Raw genomic sequence first — 14,658 nt, 5'->3', positions numbered from 1 at the left:
CCATTAAAAAAATGTTTTAAATGAGTTTAGCATTAGGTAGTTGTACTGTTTTAAAATTTGTAAGTCTTAGATGTTAGTTGATAAGATATAGACCAGTTTGCGTAAATCCATAAAAGTAAATGTTAATAGTATTAGTACAACATTAATACAAAAGCGTAGAGCGTTGAAAGCTGCCGTGTAAGCTGAACAACAAACGTGACCGCACAGCGCGCACGTAAGGTGCGTACGTATGTACGTTGTGCGCACGCCACTGAGCCGCTACTACATGTATGCGTACGTAAGCGGACGCAACATAATGTATCAGGGTAGTTCCTCACCACGCCCCGCGACGCAACGCAATCTTGATCGTTGTTCACGGTATCCGAATCTTGTTGGCCGTATGTCGACACGAAATTAACAACGTATCGAGTTGCGTTGCATATTGTTTGTAACGGGTCGCGTCGTGAGAAAGCCCCCTGAAAATACCATACACTAGTGATACGGACTCTCCGCCGGCCGTCGTTCGCCTTCTATTGTCTATTTCGAAACTCGTGTGACGTACTCAATATCAGTGTTATTCTATTTGTAATTATTTGACTAATTGCATCTACGTGTAACATTTACTATGTTGCTGTTAACATTAAACGTGTTTGTGTTATAAAAGTATTTATTTTTTTAATAAGAGCTATTTGATACTGCCAACCAATATTTAAATTCATTCAGTGAGGCATTGGCGTATATCGAAACAGCTCCTACGCTGTGTTCCAAGGCTTTATAAAAGAATAGTCACTTAAACTCGCGTTGCGAAAAACATTAAAATGCTGGGGCTGCACTAATTTGGTCTCAAGATTATTCCTAAAATATCGATTTGATAATAATTAAAGTCGTGTCACTTGCTGACGGGATTAAAGTGACGTCTGGATGAAAATATAAAGTATTTTTATTTTTCGATTCGTTTTCGACACCAGCCGACGAGACGAGAGAGATACCGGCGGGTTAATGCGGCCCCAGCACGAATAGCTACGCGGCTTCACGCGACGTACCTGTGAGAAGTTAGGCACGGAGGCGGTCTTGCGCATGGTCTGCGGTCTCGGTCGCGCCTGCTCCAGCTCGCGCACCGCAACGCTCTGCCGCAGCCGGTCCAGCGTGAGGATGCTCTCCACCGCGCTCACGCCGCGCGTGTACTTCTCTGTTTGACCACAAATGACAATGCATTCAAGTACTACGAAGCTTATGTTAGTAGACAGTAGCATGGCTTTTAATATTTATATAATCACCCGGAAAATGTACGGTTTTGGCGCAACGGAGATGCAGGCGTCATCTAGTAAGCAGTAGTTACTAATGTGGAGTTGGGTCAAAAAAAGTAAACAAAAAATGTGGGCGGTCGTAATTTGATGCAAAATGCTAAGAATGGCAACAATTTTGTATGTAATTTTTTTAGTTTCAATTTTTCCAATTTTTTGCTGGACTGTGTGTGTGCGACACCGACCGATGTATGTCTCGCCGTCGGCAGCGCTGGCCTCGTCCCCGGTAGCGGCGATCTGCGCGAGGCTCTCCCTCTCCTCCAGCTCCTCGGACGCCTTGGGCACGTTCGACACCACCTCGTACGTCACACCCGTCGCCTGGAGCGCGTCAACCCTGCGACATGTCAACAGTTCCATTTGATGTCTATGCCATGCAATATTTGAAGCTAAAATTAAACCTTGGCTCCGTGACTACAAGGCTCACCTGTGCAAATTTATGTTTTTTTCCTTCGAGGAACTCACCTAACAATCTTCTTCCGTATCCTGTCAGTGAGGCTCTGCCGCTTGTAAATGTTGAGGGCGAGGCGCTTGCGCAACACCAGGTCCATGGGCGCGGGGTGCGACAGCCGCACCGTCGTCTTGAGGATCAGGTACACACGTTCGTTTGCTGTAAATGAGTCATTTTAGTAAGAGTTGCGATATTTTTCGAACAATCGTCCAATTAGAAATAATTTAAAAGCTCAGTGTACTCACCCTCCGTAGCGCGATTGAGGTGCTGCGAGTCGTGTATGGAGGAGTCCCAGGCGGCGAGCGCGGCGACCTCGGAGTCGGCGTGGGCGAGGACGGCCAGCTCGTGGAAGCAGCCGCCGTGCTCCTTGGGCAGGATGCTGTTGACGCCCGCGGCGTCCGCCACGCCCCCGCCGTACGCGTGCGTGCTCATGTCGTCCGCTAACCATTGTATATAATATTATTACACGTTTCCTGCATATTCTATCGAGCAATAATTAATTATTGTTTTATTGCTGAATTGGTCACTCTTTCTGGAATGTCTACCGCCGATTCCGGAACTAACCCGGCCAGAAGTACGGGGCTACTTTTGAGCCAAAAAAAGTCCGCGCAACAACTAAAAATTTTAGATAACAGGATTTCCGTGTCGAACCTTATAAAAATCTGTTTAGTGATTTAAGAGTGAATAAGTGACCAACAGACACTTTTAAATTGCTTATAATATTAAGTATATTATGATAAATGTAGTGTCCGACCGAAGCTTCGGCTTCGGCTTCGGCCGCCTTCGGCCAAAAAAAACACCTTCGGCGAAACCTTCGGCTTCGGCCTAAAACCCGGCCGAAGCCGAAGCTTTGCCGAAGGTCCGAGCAACCGTTATATTAAATACAATAAACAAACCCTAACTTCTAAATAAATCATTTACTTAATTATTTATTAAGAAGTTAGTATTTGTTTTTTTTTTTATTTACAGTTTTGCTCTAGTCGAGTAAAACAAAGACTGATTGATTGGTCTAATTATTGTTATTTGTGAAATAATAAAGAAATTCTTATTTTTTTACAATAATTCAGTCAATAAAGTAGTTGTAGAATGCGTGAGAGGGAAACCTAAGAGATTTCTGCTGGAACTTATTCAGGGTACTTAGGTACAAAACTTACTAAAAGTCCTGAAGTCTAGGAGGTGAGCTGGAGTGAGGGGAGAGTGACAATAGTCTCGATTTTTGGTTTTTGGCTAATAATTAAAAAAACGATGCGTTGTAGCAAAAAACATTCTACGATGAAAAAAAAACGTATTAAATTCTCTATAATTTTGATTCTGTACACTTTTTCCTAATTCTCATCCGTTTTTGAACCACACATTTGAGTCATTCCTTAATCTTAATTAATTATTTGTGGTCCAAAATTTATTACTTGTAAATTGTAATAAATAAATCAGGAAATCACAAACTATTATTACCATCTCTAAATCAACTTCTCTATGAGACAGTCAATGTATGTATTATAGGTAAACCTTCAATATTGTGAAATTTTGAAATACTTAATTAATTGTAGCTTGTAGACATATTGACAGACATATATATATATAGACATATTGTTCAGACGCTCATACAGATTACAGACTAACATACTTATACGAAAGTTGGGCAGTTACATACATAAGCGTCGAATTGATAACCTCTTTTTTTAAGTCGGTTAAACATTAATTACTGAGAGTCGAGCGATTAAGATTATAAACCTTCGGCTTGGGCCGAAGGTTGTAGCGATTGCCGATTAATCGGCTTCGGCTTCGGCTTTGGCCAAAAATAGACCTTCGGTCGGACACTACATAAATGAGATATCAGTATAAACACTCACCGTTGAGATCTAGGAACAGCACGGGTATGTGCTGCTCCATGCCGGGGGGCGGGTCCCACGACGCCGGCGCGCCGGGGATCGGGCTGCCTGGACTCGGTACTAGCACCTGCGGAATATTATCGATTATTATTTCATTGAGAAATATAAATAATCAACGGCTTGTGTGTACTTCTAATTTATCCAATAAGCCCCTTCGTTTTATAATAACCTAATTGTACGGTAAAGAATTGATATTTAAATTTATAGCATTATGGGTAGCATCGAGTAAAGCGGCTTTTAAACTGACCGCGTTCCGCTCCTCTGTGAGCGAGACCCACTGCTCGACAAGCGACTGTTCCCGCTCCATGTCGCGCTCGCTCTTCATCGACGGCGACATGTTCACCAATTTCTGAAAAATAAAACAATTGTTAAAGGATGTCGTTGGGTGTAGAGAGGTTTTGAAGAAAGGCCCAACTCACGTTCAAAAATATAACCAAGTCAGTGTTACCGCGGAACGCCGACATGTGGAAACAAGATAGCGTTGAAAACACGCGCAAGCAAAAAAAGGAAGTAACGTAAGCCCTTAATCAATTTCTCCCTGTAAGTTCAACCGGCATACACAAGGGTCAAGGGCTCAATTATGCCAGATTGAGTTATTTGTATTTTTTTTTCTTTGAATAAAAAATTACAATTTTAAAAATAAATTGGTGTCCATGATTTTGATTCTTGGGAAGGCTGTCATTTTTAGATATCGTGGGTCAGTTTTATTTTCATTCCAAAAAACGAATATTGTGAAAACTATTAGCAAAATCACGTAGTATAAAGACGTACTAGGGTCGATCAAAAAGTAATAATAAGCGGGTATTTCTAAAGAAGATAAAAATCTTAAAAAAAAAGTTTTTCACTTCTTCAGTCCCTCACGACTTCCTAGCAAAAAATTGTATAAATTGGACGTCATTTGTAGGAGCTACATTCATTTGAATACCAACAGTCGGAGCGACAACACGAAAATGGAGAAACACGAAGGGGAATGCGTCATCAAGCACCTCTGTTTAAAAAAATTTCTACCAAAGAGATACACGCTGATTTGGTGGAGACACTAGGGGACTCTGCTCCTCCATATTCTACGGTGGCACGGTGGTGCAAAGAGTTTAAGCTAGGTAGAACATCTACAGAAGATGAACATAGCGAGGGACGCCCAACCTCGTCCCTCACTGAGAAAAACATAAAAAAGTCGAAGAAATCGTACTAGCAAACCGAAAAGTAACCGTCAGACATTTAGCTAAGGACACAGGGATCTCATATGGCAGCATCCAAAGCATTTTGACCACCAAAATGAATATGAAAAAGGTCTCTGCGCGTTGGGTACCGCGAATGTTAACGGACGCACAAGAGCAAAAAGAACAAAGCCGAATTTGCGCTGGCTGCCATTCGAGAAGCAGGCCTCGAACTGGTCGAACACCCGCCCTATTCTCCAGATTTAGCCCCAAGCGACTTTAATTTGTTTCCTCGGCTCAAGGACAAGAAACTCTCTTAGAAGACTCAACACCTCAGGGACAAGAAATTTGAGGATTTTAGCGAGGTGATGGCTGCTGTAGAGGCATTTAGGGAGAGCTCTGATAAAGATTTTTTTTAAAGGGTATCTTAGGTTTAGAGAAACGTTGGACTAAATCTATCGACTTGTTAGGAGACTACGTAGAAAAATAAATTAAATCTAAACTAGAATCGCTGTTTTATTATACTCGTTCTCATTACTTTTTGATCGCCCCTCGTATACGGTACACCAGTGTCCCGCAACGCTGGCTGCTGGCACGCACCTGTAGCTGCGCGTGTAGATGCTGGCGGCGGCGAGCGAGCGCGTCGCTCCACCGCTCGCGCAGGATCGCCAGGTCCTCTTCCTGGTACGAATCCAGCGGCTTCTGGAGACGCGACCTGCCGACCAAAACCGTGATAATAAACTGATGATAAATTATATTGAAACTCAGCTACAGGACATCGCCTATATTCTATAAGCTAGAGTGATTTTTTTAGTACACCAACAATCAACATAATAAAATATAGTCGTAGTAAACATTTGAACATGTGTCTGATAACAGATCTGAAGTAACCGAATCCAAAGGATCGACCAAGACATGATATGAAAAATATCCATGACGTCTTTCTCATGTCCTGATATTGTATCGAATAAAGGGAAAACGCTCTTTATATTATGACGTACCTGACGGTGACGCAGCCGAGCTCGACGCTAACGATGTGTTGGCAGATGATGGGCAGCGTGCCGGAGTTGAGGGCGGGGCGGACGCGCACGCGCACTCGCCGCTGCTGCCCCTGCCGCAGCTGGTACACGCCCCCCGTCACCATGTCGCTGCGCGCCGCCACCTACATACCGTCATTGTATAGCTAATGCAGAGTAAACACAATTAACAAGGTGGCCGACCTGAGTCGAAAGAAATCTCGAAATTGATACGTTTGACGCAGTATGTCGTATCGGCCGAGTAGTCGAGTTACTCCTTAGTTCTGTCTACTAGGCTAATATATAGACGTATACGTCATGTAGTCACAGAATCTTTCTACCACGTTCGAAACTTTATGCCCGAATCTGCCTATGACTTATGAGTAATGAGGGTCATGTCTCAAACAAATCTCGATAACCGTTATGGCGACTGTTGTAACAATTTAAAAAGCCAAGAAACGAAAAAAGCCTTTCTAATTTGTTTTTGGTAGGACACGACGTATTGTCTTTATTTTTGCAATATCTTACAAATAAAAAATAAAAAAAAAAGATACATACAGCCGAACGTATAACCTCCTCCTTTTTGGAAGTCGGTAAAAATAGGGAACAGAGAATGAGTATTTGACATACCTCAACCGGCGCGTACTCGCCCTGGTCGTTGAGCTCGTGTATCTCGACCCAGAGCTCGATCTTGCGCGTGAGCTCGGCCCAGCGGTCGGCGAGCGAGCGCGCCTTCGCCAGCTGCTGCGCCTCCACCTCCCAGTTGGCGCGGCTGAACCCCGCCGACCGGTGGCCCCACACCTCGATCGACAGCGCCCCCTCTGTTGGACGGTAGACAATTGACTACGTGTGTGACCAAGGAAATAAAAAAACTTGCTTATTCGTTTAATTTCATTAAATCCAAATAAATGAAACAATATTTGCCACGCAGCTTATATAATATCTATAAGGGCAACACCAGGTTACAAAAAATTTACATATTTTGTTTTTCCTTATTCTCGTGGGTTTTCGTGAAAAACTTGTTGTTTAGAATATTGATATCTAATACACTACGTATCCTTTGTCCGAGTCGCGCTCTCTATTTACCTGCGCAGTGCTCGATGAACTCCTCTGTGAGCGGCACGGTGAAGTCGCGGCGGTGGTCGAAGCGCACCGACATAAGCGCGCGCGGCGACGCCGGGGCGGGCGCGTCGGCGCTCACGTGCGGTGCGACCACCACCGGCTCGCCGCCGTACACCGAGTACTGACAGAACACGAAGTGCGAGAGGGACGGCGGCAGCCCGCTCGCCTGCTTTATCACCACGCGGATCGTCACCTGCAAGTTTACGGGTAAGTACTTGTGCAGACTTGCGGGAACCGCGCGGTTCCCGTGTAGAAACCGAGCTGTTAAGTCTGAACGCTGTAATACAACGCAATAGTAATAACTGCAAGCCGTTTAACTGGGCGGGTCCAAACCGCGCAGTTCCCATTGTACGATGTATCTGAACAAACACTTAGTAATATAGCAAAATTAGATCTGCTTAAATTAAAAACATAATATATTATGTAGTATTTTGTGGTATACATAATACAGGGTGTAACTAAGTAATAATACTGTATAGTATGTATCCCTTGTATTGAATTAACTGAAAGGGCTATGAAATTAGCCATGTGTGTACGCACCTGCTGGGAGGCGGGGTCAGGGGGGTCGTCGTAGTCGCGCGCGTCGCCGGAGCTGTCGGAGGCGGCCTCGCAGATGCGGTCCTGCGGGAACTGACCCGCCACGCGACTTATCTCCACCTGCAACGGAAGAGAGGATTTATCATCTGCTTCGACAGAAATAGGCTTGAAATACCAGTGGGGAATATGCCATAACAAGTTCTGTTTAGGGCGATCTTTTTGACTTATTGTATAGTATGCACCCGATTCGAGCGTTCTATTTTGAAAATGGTCTGTGTAATATTATTTAAATCTGGGTGAAAGTAAATAACTCGTTGACAGACCTGCAGGCGTCCTGCGACCTCGCCCTGCTGGCTGATGATGGGCGTGTGGTAGTCGAGCGTGACGTCGTGGAAAAGCGCCTCGAGGAACACGTTGGCGACGCCGATCAGGTTGTGGTTCTCCTGCGACTCGTAGAACGGGTCCAGCGACTTGTCACCCGGCTCCTGCGCCACGCACACAGTTATAGAACATCATTTATGAAGATCTAGACCCGATTTTACCGACGTCTGTTAGGGATAACGGTTTGATAAAATGTTATGTCTTCTCTTTCATTTGTATGAAAAACGAGAGAGGTAACAATACACTAATTCGAGCATTAATTATTATTATAACAGACGTTGATGAAATTGGACCATAGATAGATTAACAGAAATAAACAAAATATAGCGTTTTCGGTTTTTAGAACTGGGACAGGGCAGAAGAGTAAGCAAAAATCTGTGTTATCATTTTGTAAGAACTGTAAGGTTTACTGCTCTACCCTGGGCCAGTACTAAATCTAAAAATACTAATAAAAAAACATATGAAGTTTAAACGTAAAAATTTCGAAGTAAAAAATTGATAATCAATTTACTGCTGTTTGGCAATTAATGTAGTCGAAAATTTTCTAAAAATTATAAAATGCAACAAGCTAATATTAAAGCGATTGTGATATTTTAAAGTTATGCGAAAAGGCATTTAAAGGTGAAAAAATTGCGTGTAAAAAGCTAAAGGTTATTGAAATAATGATAATGTTGGACGAAAAACTCAATTTTTAAATAGTAAAAAACAAAACACATTGGGCACAAATTAACAGTTACAGTAATCGCTTGACGAAGAATAAAAAAGTGATTTAAAGTCATTAAAGTGTAAACTTCACGACTGATATCTACGTCTAAGAAGCGATCTACACGCACCGTGGGCGACTCTGCTTCTATATTTTGTGGTGGGTCCTGCAATTAAAAGGACACTTGCTGTAAACACCTACAGGCTTCGCACACTTAGGGCCGCGCCACACCGGAATGGCAGCGGCGAGGCAAGCACTTTCAGTGTCATGTGATTTTAAACTTTATCTTCATTATTATAAATACATAGTATCGCTTGAGAAATCGCGGCCACGAGCGGCCACGAGCGGCCACGGGCGGCCGTAGACTTCTCAAGCGATACTATGTATTATAATAATGAAGATACAGTTTAAAATCACATGACCCTGAAAGCGCTCGCCTCGCCACTGCCATTCCGGTGTAGCGCGGCCCTTAGCCCATATACACCTAAGTCTGGGTTACTGCTAATCGTTTGTCTAAACATCATGCCATCTCCTTCATTAGTATGAAGATAGAGAGAGATGACTTGATACGAAGCGACGTTTGACTTTGACCCAACACAGTGTAAATAGGTCAAAACTTCTCAAATTCAATTATATTATCGTACTATCGCTACGGAAGTGTTAATTAATGAGCTCTAAGAGTGTTGATAGCCATTGTTAATCCTAATACATTACAAAATAATATGTAAATTCATAAATACTTTGACTGATTAAATGTTAATATTAATCAATATTAGGTGCAAGTGCAAGTTATGGCTTATACATAAACATATACGCCAGCGAGCGTACGTAAACGTACACGCGTGTATGCATACGTATACGTATTATGCATATGTGAGTACCTCTGTAACTTCGCCGTCGCGCTGCCGTCGCCGCCAGTCGTCGTACATCTCGCGCATATCCACCAGCTTGTTCTCCAGCTTCTCCATGGACCACACCTGCGACCGCTGCGGCCGTTTCACCATTATCGCCGGCTCAGACACGAACGCACCGCGCTAATATATACAAGATTTTTGTTAAAACTTGGAATTTTGACACAAAGTATATTTAAATGTGGTCGGCATACCTTTCTGTTGGGACTGAGGTTCTGCGGCGGTATCTGCAGCGTGACGCCGAAGCGCGTGTGTCGGGCCATCTCCTCGGCGAGGAAGTTGGCCTCCTGGACCAGCGCGTTGGCCCGCAGGATGTCCGCCTTGAGCCGGCCCAGCGAACGGCGAAACGTGTCGTCGCGCTCCGCCGCCCAGCGCTCCACGCGAGCCGCCGTCGTCGGCGTGCACGCTGTCAACTTGCCTGGATATACACATACAACACTTATTGACGACGACGGCTCCTTGGTTGAGCGTGTAGCGGCTCAAGCCGGGGGTCCCGATTCGCGGGTTCGAAACCCGCCAACGGAACAAGTTTAAATGTTCCTGTGTCATGGATGTGTGTTAAATTTGTGTATAGTATAGAGGTAATAAAAATCTTACATATAATTATGTATAAATGAATAGCTTAAATATTTTGAAACATCGATAATAGTATATTTGTATCAAGCTCGATATCAGGATATATATGACGCCATAGTGTGTACTGTATAGGACTGGAGGATTTAGATGAATTAATCAAGCATACTCACCTAGTTTGAGCGGGTCATAGGAGTAGGGCGGGTAGGGCGTTGAGGGCGACAGGATGTTGCGCAGCTGCTGGAACTGACGCTCGTACTCCTGCCGCTGCTTCTCCAGCGCCACTGGAAATCGATACAATAACGATATACGATAAAGAACTGTGAGCAAAACAAAAAATAAACCATTTATTTTCTGAAACTTCGAGCCACTAATATCTTTAGCATAAGCTACAAACTTTATATATTTATAAGCGTCATGTAAGCTTCAGCAGGCGGGTACCTTGTTTGTCCTCCTCGTGCTGTCGCTCGAGCTGCGAGATGGCGGTCTGTATGGGGTCGTTGCTCAGCTCGTTAAGCATTATCTCGTCCCGCGCGAAATTGTAGTCGATCGGCTGAGCCGGCGTCTGCGGCTCCGATGCCGCCGTCGCTAGAAATAAAATCGTACAGTGAGTATATTCCTAACATTAAGTAAAAAAATATACGCGTTGAATAATCTTTCAACTTTCCCTTACTCGGTCCAATTAAATAATAATTTTCATTATCTGTAACCCAACTTTGAAAATTATAATTATAATTGACCTGTGCTACTTGAGCTATAAATATGACCTTATTCGACATCTTATTCATTAAAATCGGATAGTTTTGTCGCTGCGATGGAACAGTTATTCTTTAGATTATTTATTATTATTATTTTTAGGCTTCTTCGTAAGTCTGGCATAAAGTCATCCATCACTCACCGGTATCTTTGGGACAATTAACGCGGAAGAAGTGATGGTTTCCCCACAGTATACGGTCGGCGTGGTTGAGCCGCGTGCGCGTGTTGGCGGGCGCGCCGTTGACGAAGCAGCGCGCGCCCGCACCCGGCGTCATGTGGAGCACGCCGCCGCACACCTCGAGCACGCAGTGCTGCGGCTGGATGCCCAAACCCGACAGCTGGATGTCCGCGCCGCTGTCCGCGCCCACTAGCGTCGTCGTGTCCTGTCGTCACAGTGAGGTAAGAGTTAACAAATTACAAAAATAAAAGATAGTGGGGCTCGAGAGTCGAGCAAAAACCAGGTGGCTAAAACATAATTAAAAATTTAATGTATGCCCTAACTCTTTAAGCCAGTAATACAGCTTCGATGCGGTTTCTATGACGTCTACTACAAAATTATTTGTTCATTTTAATGAAAATACTAATTTGTAGTTTAATGGGTAACTGGCTCAACCGAATAAAAAACAAAGCGGCATTAATGTTTTTAATTAGTTTCATTCCAGTTTGAGGTAAGGTGGTTAAATCCATAGTAACAGTGAAGGTGGCGTACCTTGAGGTAGTAGACTAGCAGCTCGTTGAGCGAGGGATCGGCATTGAGGTTGACGAGGTAGTACTTGTTCTTCTCCACCTTGATGCCGCTCGCCTGCACGCTGATGCCCATCTTCTCCAGCGCGTGCTGCCGCTCGCTCTGTATCCGCCCTGGGAATACAAAACAAACCATCATATTATATCTTTATACTTTATGGAGGCTAATGTTACTTCTCATTGATTTTGTCTGGCTTTGTATATTGTCTTATACCTATACAAAATCGCATTAGGGCTAGAATATACGAACTTTTAGGCTTCGGCCAAACCTACGCGTCAGTAACGCGGGACGAGAGCGGGACGCGGGACGGGAGCGTCTGCAACGCGAAACAGGTGTGCACACCTGCGCTACTACGGTGCGAAACCGTAGATTATTCCCGCTCTTTATCGACCGCTATTATCGACGCGAACGTCCCACGTTGCAGACGCTCCCGCTTCGCAGTCGCTTTGGTCGCGTAGGTTTGGCCGAAGCTTTATTTCGAGTGCGACAACTGAAGTTAAATATTGTCAATAGACAAATTGTCAATGTTTTCCTGCGTCACACAATTACAGATAGCTAGCGGTTTACTATAACTTCAGAGTACCTGTCTCGACGAGTTTCTCCTCCCAGGTGCGCGACATCTCCTTCATGAGGTGCTCGCTCTGCGCCAGCTTCTCGTGCACGTCCTCGCCCACCGGCGAACCCTATACACAGAACGCAGATGATGTTAAGTTATACAGGGTGTAACAAAAATAAGTGATAATACTTTAGGGTGTGTACGTGTTCCTTGTAGAGAGTTTACTGTGAAAGTAGCAGCGCTGAAAGACCAATTTTTTTTTTCACTTTTGTATGGGGAAACTCGTTACGCTCGGGCCCTTGCCCATACAAAAGTGAAAAAAAATGTTCGTCTTTCAGAGCTTCTACTTTCACAGTAAACTCTCTACAAGGAACACGTACACACCCTAAAGTATTATCACTAGTTTTTGTTACACACTGTATAATATCATCCCACACATTCATTTTAAATCTTAGTATTTAAATTCAAGATCTTACGCTGACACGCTCGAACGCTAGCCAAATCGTCTGAGTGCCCACTAGACATCAACATGATGCTATTATGCTTGGAATCTTAATGAAACTTTGATAGAACCCATAATAACGGGAATCGCTTACTTCTTGACTGCATGCGTCAGATGGCAGAGCCGTTATGAGGCTCATACTGAGTTAGAAAACTTTCCTTATTAATCTCACAACTTCATTCGCACAGAAACTTATTTATCACGCTGGACTTTTCCGTGCCTTTCCAAGATTAAAAACTATACCTTGTTCTTTTCTAGGACTTAAAGTGTTTCCATAGCAAGCTTCAGGTTTTTGAGGCTACAAACAACCAGTACGCGTGTAACAATAGTATGGATCGTGTGACTCACGGTGGCGTGTTTGAGCATCTCCTTGAGCGCCTCGACCTCCTGTCGGAGCTCGCGGATGATGCGGGCGTTGGGGTCCTCGTTGACGACGGCGTGGTTGACGATGCGCTTGGCGCGGTCCGCGTACCGCAGCGTCGACAGCGTCTCCTCGTAGTTGTCCGCCGCCGGCGATATCGTCGCCACCTGACACATCACACACATAACACGTGACACTACAACGACCACAGAAACATTTCACATTTGATTTGTTTCTTTAAGCGTTCTTACAGATAAACGGTACAACGGACACGCGTTGCCGGCATTCGTGTCGCCTGTGAGAAGCCTAATATGCAAACAACGAGTACGAAATAAAAGATTGCTACATCATTACAACAGGTAAAATTTCGCGATTCTGTTTCTTATATCGTGGTCTGCGATCAGACTAGATAGATACGGCGAAGGAAAATTATTATTTAGCCGAACGTGGCCAATATTCCATTTGAGTTGCAAAAATCATTTTACAAAATAGATTAGTTTTAATTCCGAAGAATTTAGTTACGCATGGTCCATGGAACGAATCTCAAATGTCATCTGAGAGATGTCATCAGGAGATTAATTAGCCCACACTGAGCTAATTATCTGTCATTAGCTCAGTGTGGGCTAATTAATTTTGCTCTGGCAAGTATGAAACGTACCATGACAGTCTTGCTGTTCCCGCCGAGGTTGTCCTTGAGCAGCCAGGTGAGCACGGAGTCGCGGTACGGCACGAACTTGTCGCGGTTCCGCCCGCCGCCGCCCGCCTGGTCCGCCAGCTTCGATATCACCAGACCGAGAGTCGTCAGAGATCTGGGAACGTTACGGTAGTAAGTAAGAGAATTGTGGCAGACGTATCATTTCAAGTTATCTTACATGACATGGGAACGCAAAGCTCAATACTCTAATTTAGAATTGTGACGAATCGGGGTCGTAAAGTAGTGTCACAAATTAAAGCTATTTTGTATAGGCGGTGAATTTGACCTAAGGATTCATCGCCCAACAAAGGGCCAACCCACACGTACCACAAACACACGACAACCACAGCCACAACACGTGGTCGAGCGTATATTTCGTATTGTAAATGAACTGGAGTGTTCACACGTACCAAATTTTGTAGTCGTTGTCGACCACATGTGTACACCTGTACACCCAGTACCGACCACATCGCAACCACAAGCGAACTAGTGGCCGACCACATCGCAACCACAAGCGAAATAGTGCCCGACGACATCGCAACCGCAACGTTGCGTCGATGCAATGACAGTGCGCGCACACCGCCCGCGCTCTTCTCCCCCTCCGTTTCACTGACTTTCGTACGTAACCACATCGCAACTACTGGCGACAACGGAACCACGTCGACATTTTGTCGGTATCACAACGCAACTACAAAAAGCTGCAGCGACACCATTCACACGTAACCATTGCTTGACGGCATTAATTTGTCGTTGCGACGTGGTGTGGTTGTGGTACGTGTGAGTTGACCCTAAGGGCTGTAACTCACAGCCATTTCTTCTTTCTTTCTCGTCGCACTTAGCCAGCAAGCGTGATTGAGTATCGCCCTCTCATCCGGCGACACAATGCGTATTGAGACGCTTTAGTAAAATAAGGCTTTATATAAAGGACACTAAGAAGAGCTTTGCTCTATTGAGAATTATGATTTTACCCAAACTTTAATCCATATATCATGTCCGAGCTTAAAGTGCCAATACATTTTATCGT

General features: G+C 44.3%; 1 protein-coding gene across 7 annotated transcripts in view; it reads right to left on the bottom strand.

Annotated features, from left to right (window-relative positions):
* LOC121730772 (kinesin-like protein KIF13B) overlaps window positions 1-14,658 on the bottom strand; it is a 104,810-nt gene that overhangs the window by 23,851 nt on the left and 66,301 nt on the right. For 3 of the 7 annotated variants that reach the window (XM_042119963.1, XM_042119966.1, XM_042119967.1), the window contains exons 8-28: window positions 13,599-13,749; window positions 12,928-13,107; window positions 12,105-12,204; window positions 11,486-11,634; window positions 10,919-11,159; window positions 10,462-10,608; window positions 10,194-10,304; window positions 9,642-9,865; window positions 9,418-9,570; window positions 7,776-7,937; window positions 7,456-7,572; window positions 6,880-7,108; window positions 6,424-6,614; window positions 5,779-5,939; window positions 5,378-5,492; window positions 3,868-3,969; window positions 3,582-3,687; window positions 1,977-2,171; window positions 1,746-1,890; window positions 1,469-1,617; window positions 1,023-1,168 (exon numbers count right to left, since the gene is read on the bottom strand). In XM_042119963.1, the coding sequence (XP_041975897.1) occupies window positions 1,023-1,168; window positions 1,469-1,617; window positions 1,746-1,890; window positions 1,977-2,171; window positions 3,582-3,687; window positions 3,868-3,969; window positions 5,378-5,492; window positions 5,779-5,939; window positions 6,424-6,614; window positions 6,880-7,108; window positions 7,456-7,572; window positions 7,776-7,937; window positions 9,418-9,570; window positions 9,642-9,865; window positions 10,194-10,304; window positions 10,462-10,608; window positions 10,919-11,159; window positions 11,486-11,634; window positions 12,105-12,204; window positions 12,928-13,107; window positions 13,599-13,749 (3,274 nt within the window). Of the gene's footprint in view, window positions 1-317; window positions 456-1,022; window positions 1,169-1,468; window positions 1,618-1,745; window positions 1,891-1,976; window positions 2,172-3,581; window positions 3,688-3,867; window positions 3,970-5,377; window positions 5,493-5,778; window positions 5,940-6,423; window positions 6,615-6,879; window positions 7,109-7,455; window positions 7,573-7,775; window positions 7,938-8,666; window positions 8,703-9,417; window positions 9,571-9,641; window positions 9,866-10,193; window positions 10,305-10,461; window positions 10,609-10,918; window positions 11,160-11,485; window positions 11,635-12,104; window positions 12,205-12,927; window positions 13,108-13,598; window positions 13,750-14,658 lie in introns of all 7 variants that reach the window. The other 4 variants (XM_042119960.1, XM_042119961.1, XM_042119962.1 and 1 more) reach the window with 2 other exon arrangements.

Source organism: Aricia agestis, chromosome 9 (assembly GCF_905147365.1).
Source record: "Aricia agestis chromosome 9, ilAriAges1.1, whole genome shotgun sequence".
Lineage (NCBI taxonomy): Eukaryota > Metazoa > Arthropoda > Insecta > Lepidoptera > Lycaenidae > Aricia > Aricia agestis.
This window is presented reverse-complemented; position numbering and strand designations above follow the sequence as displayed.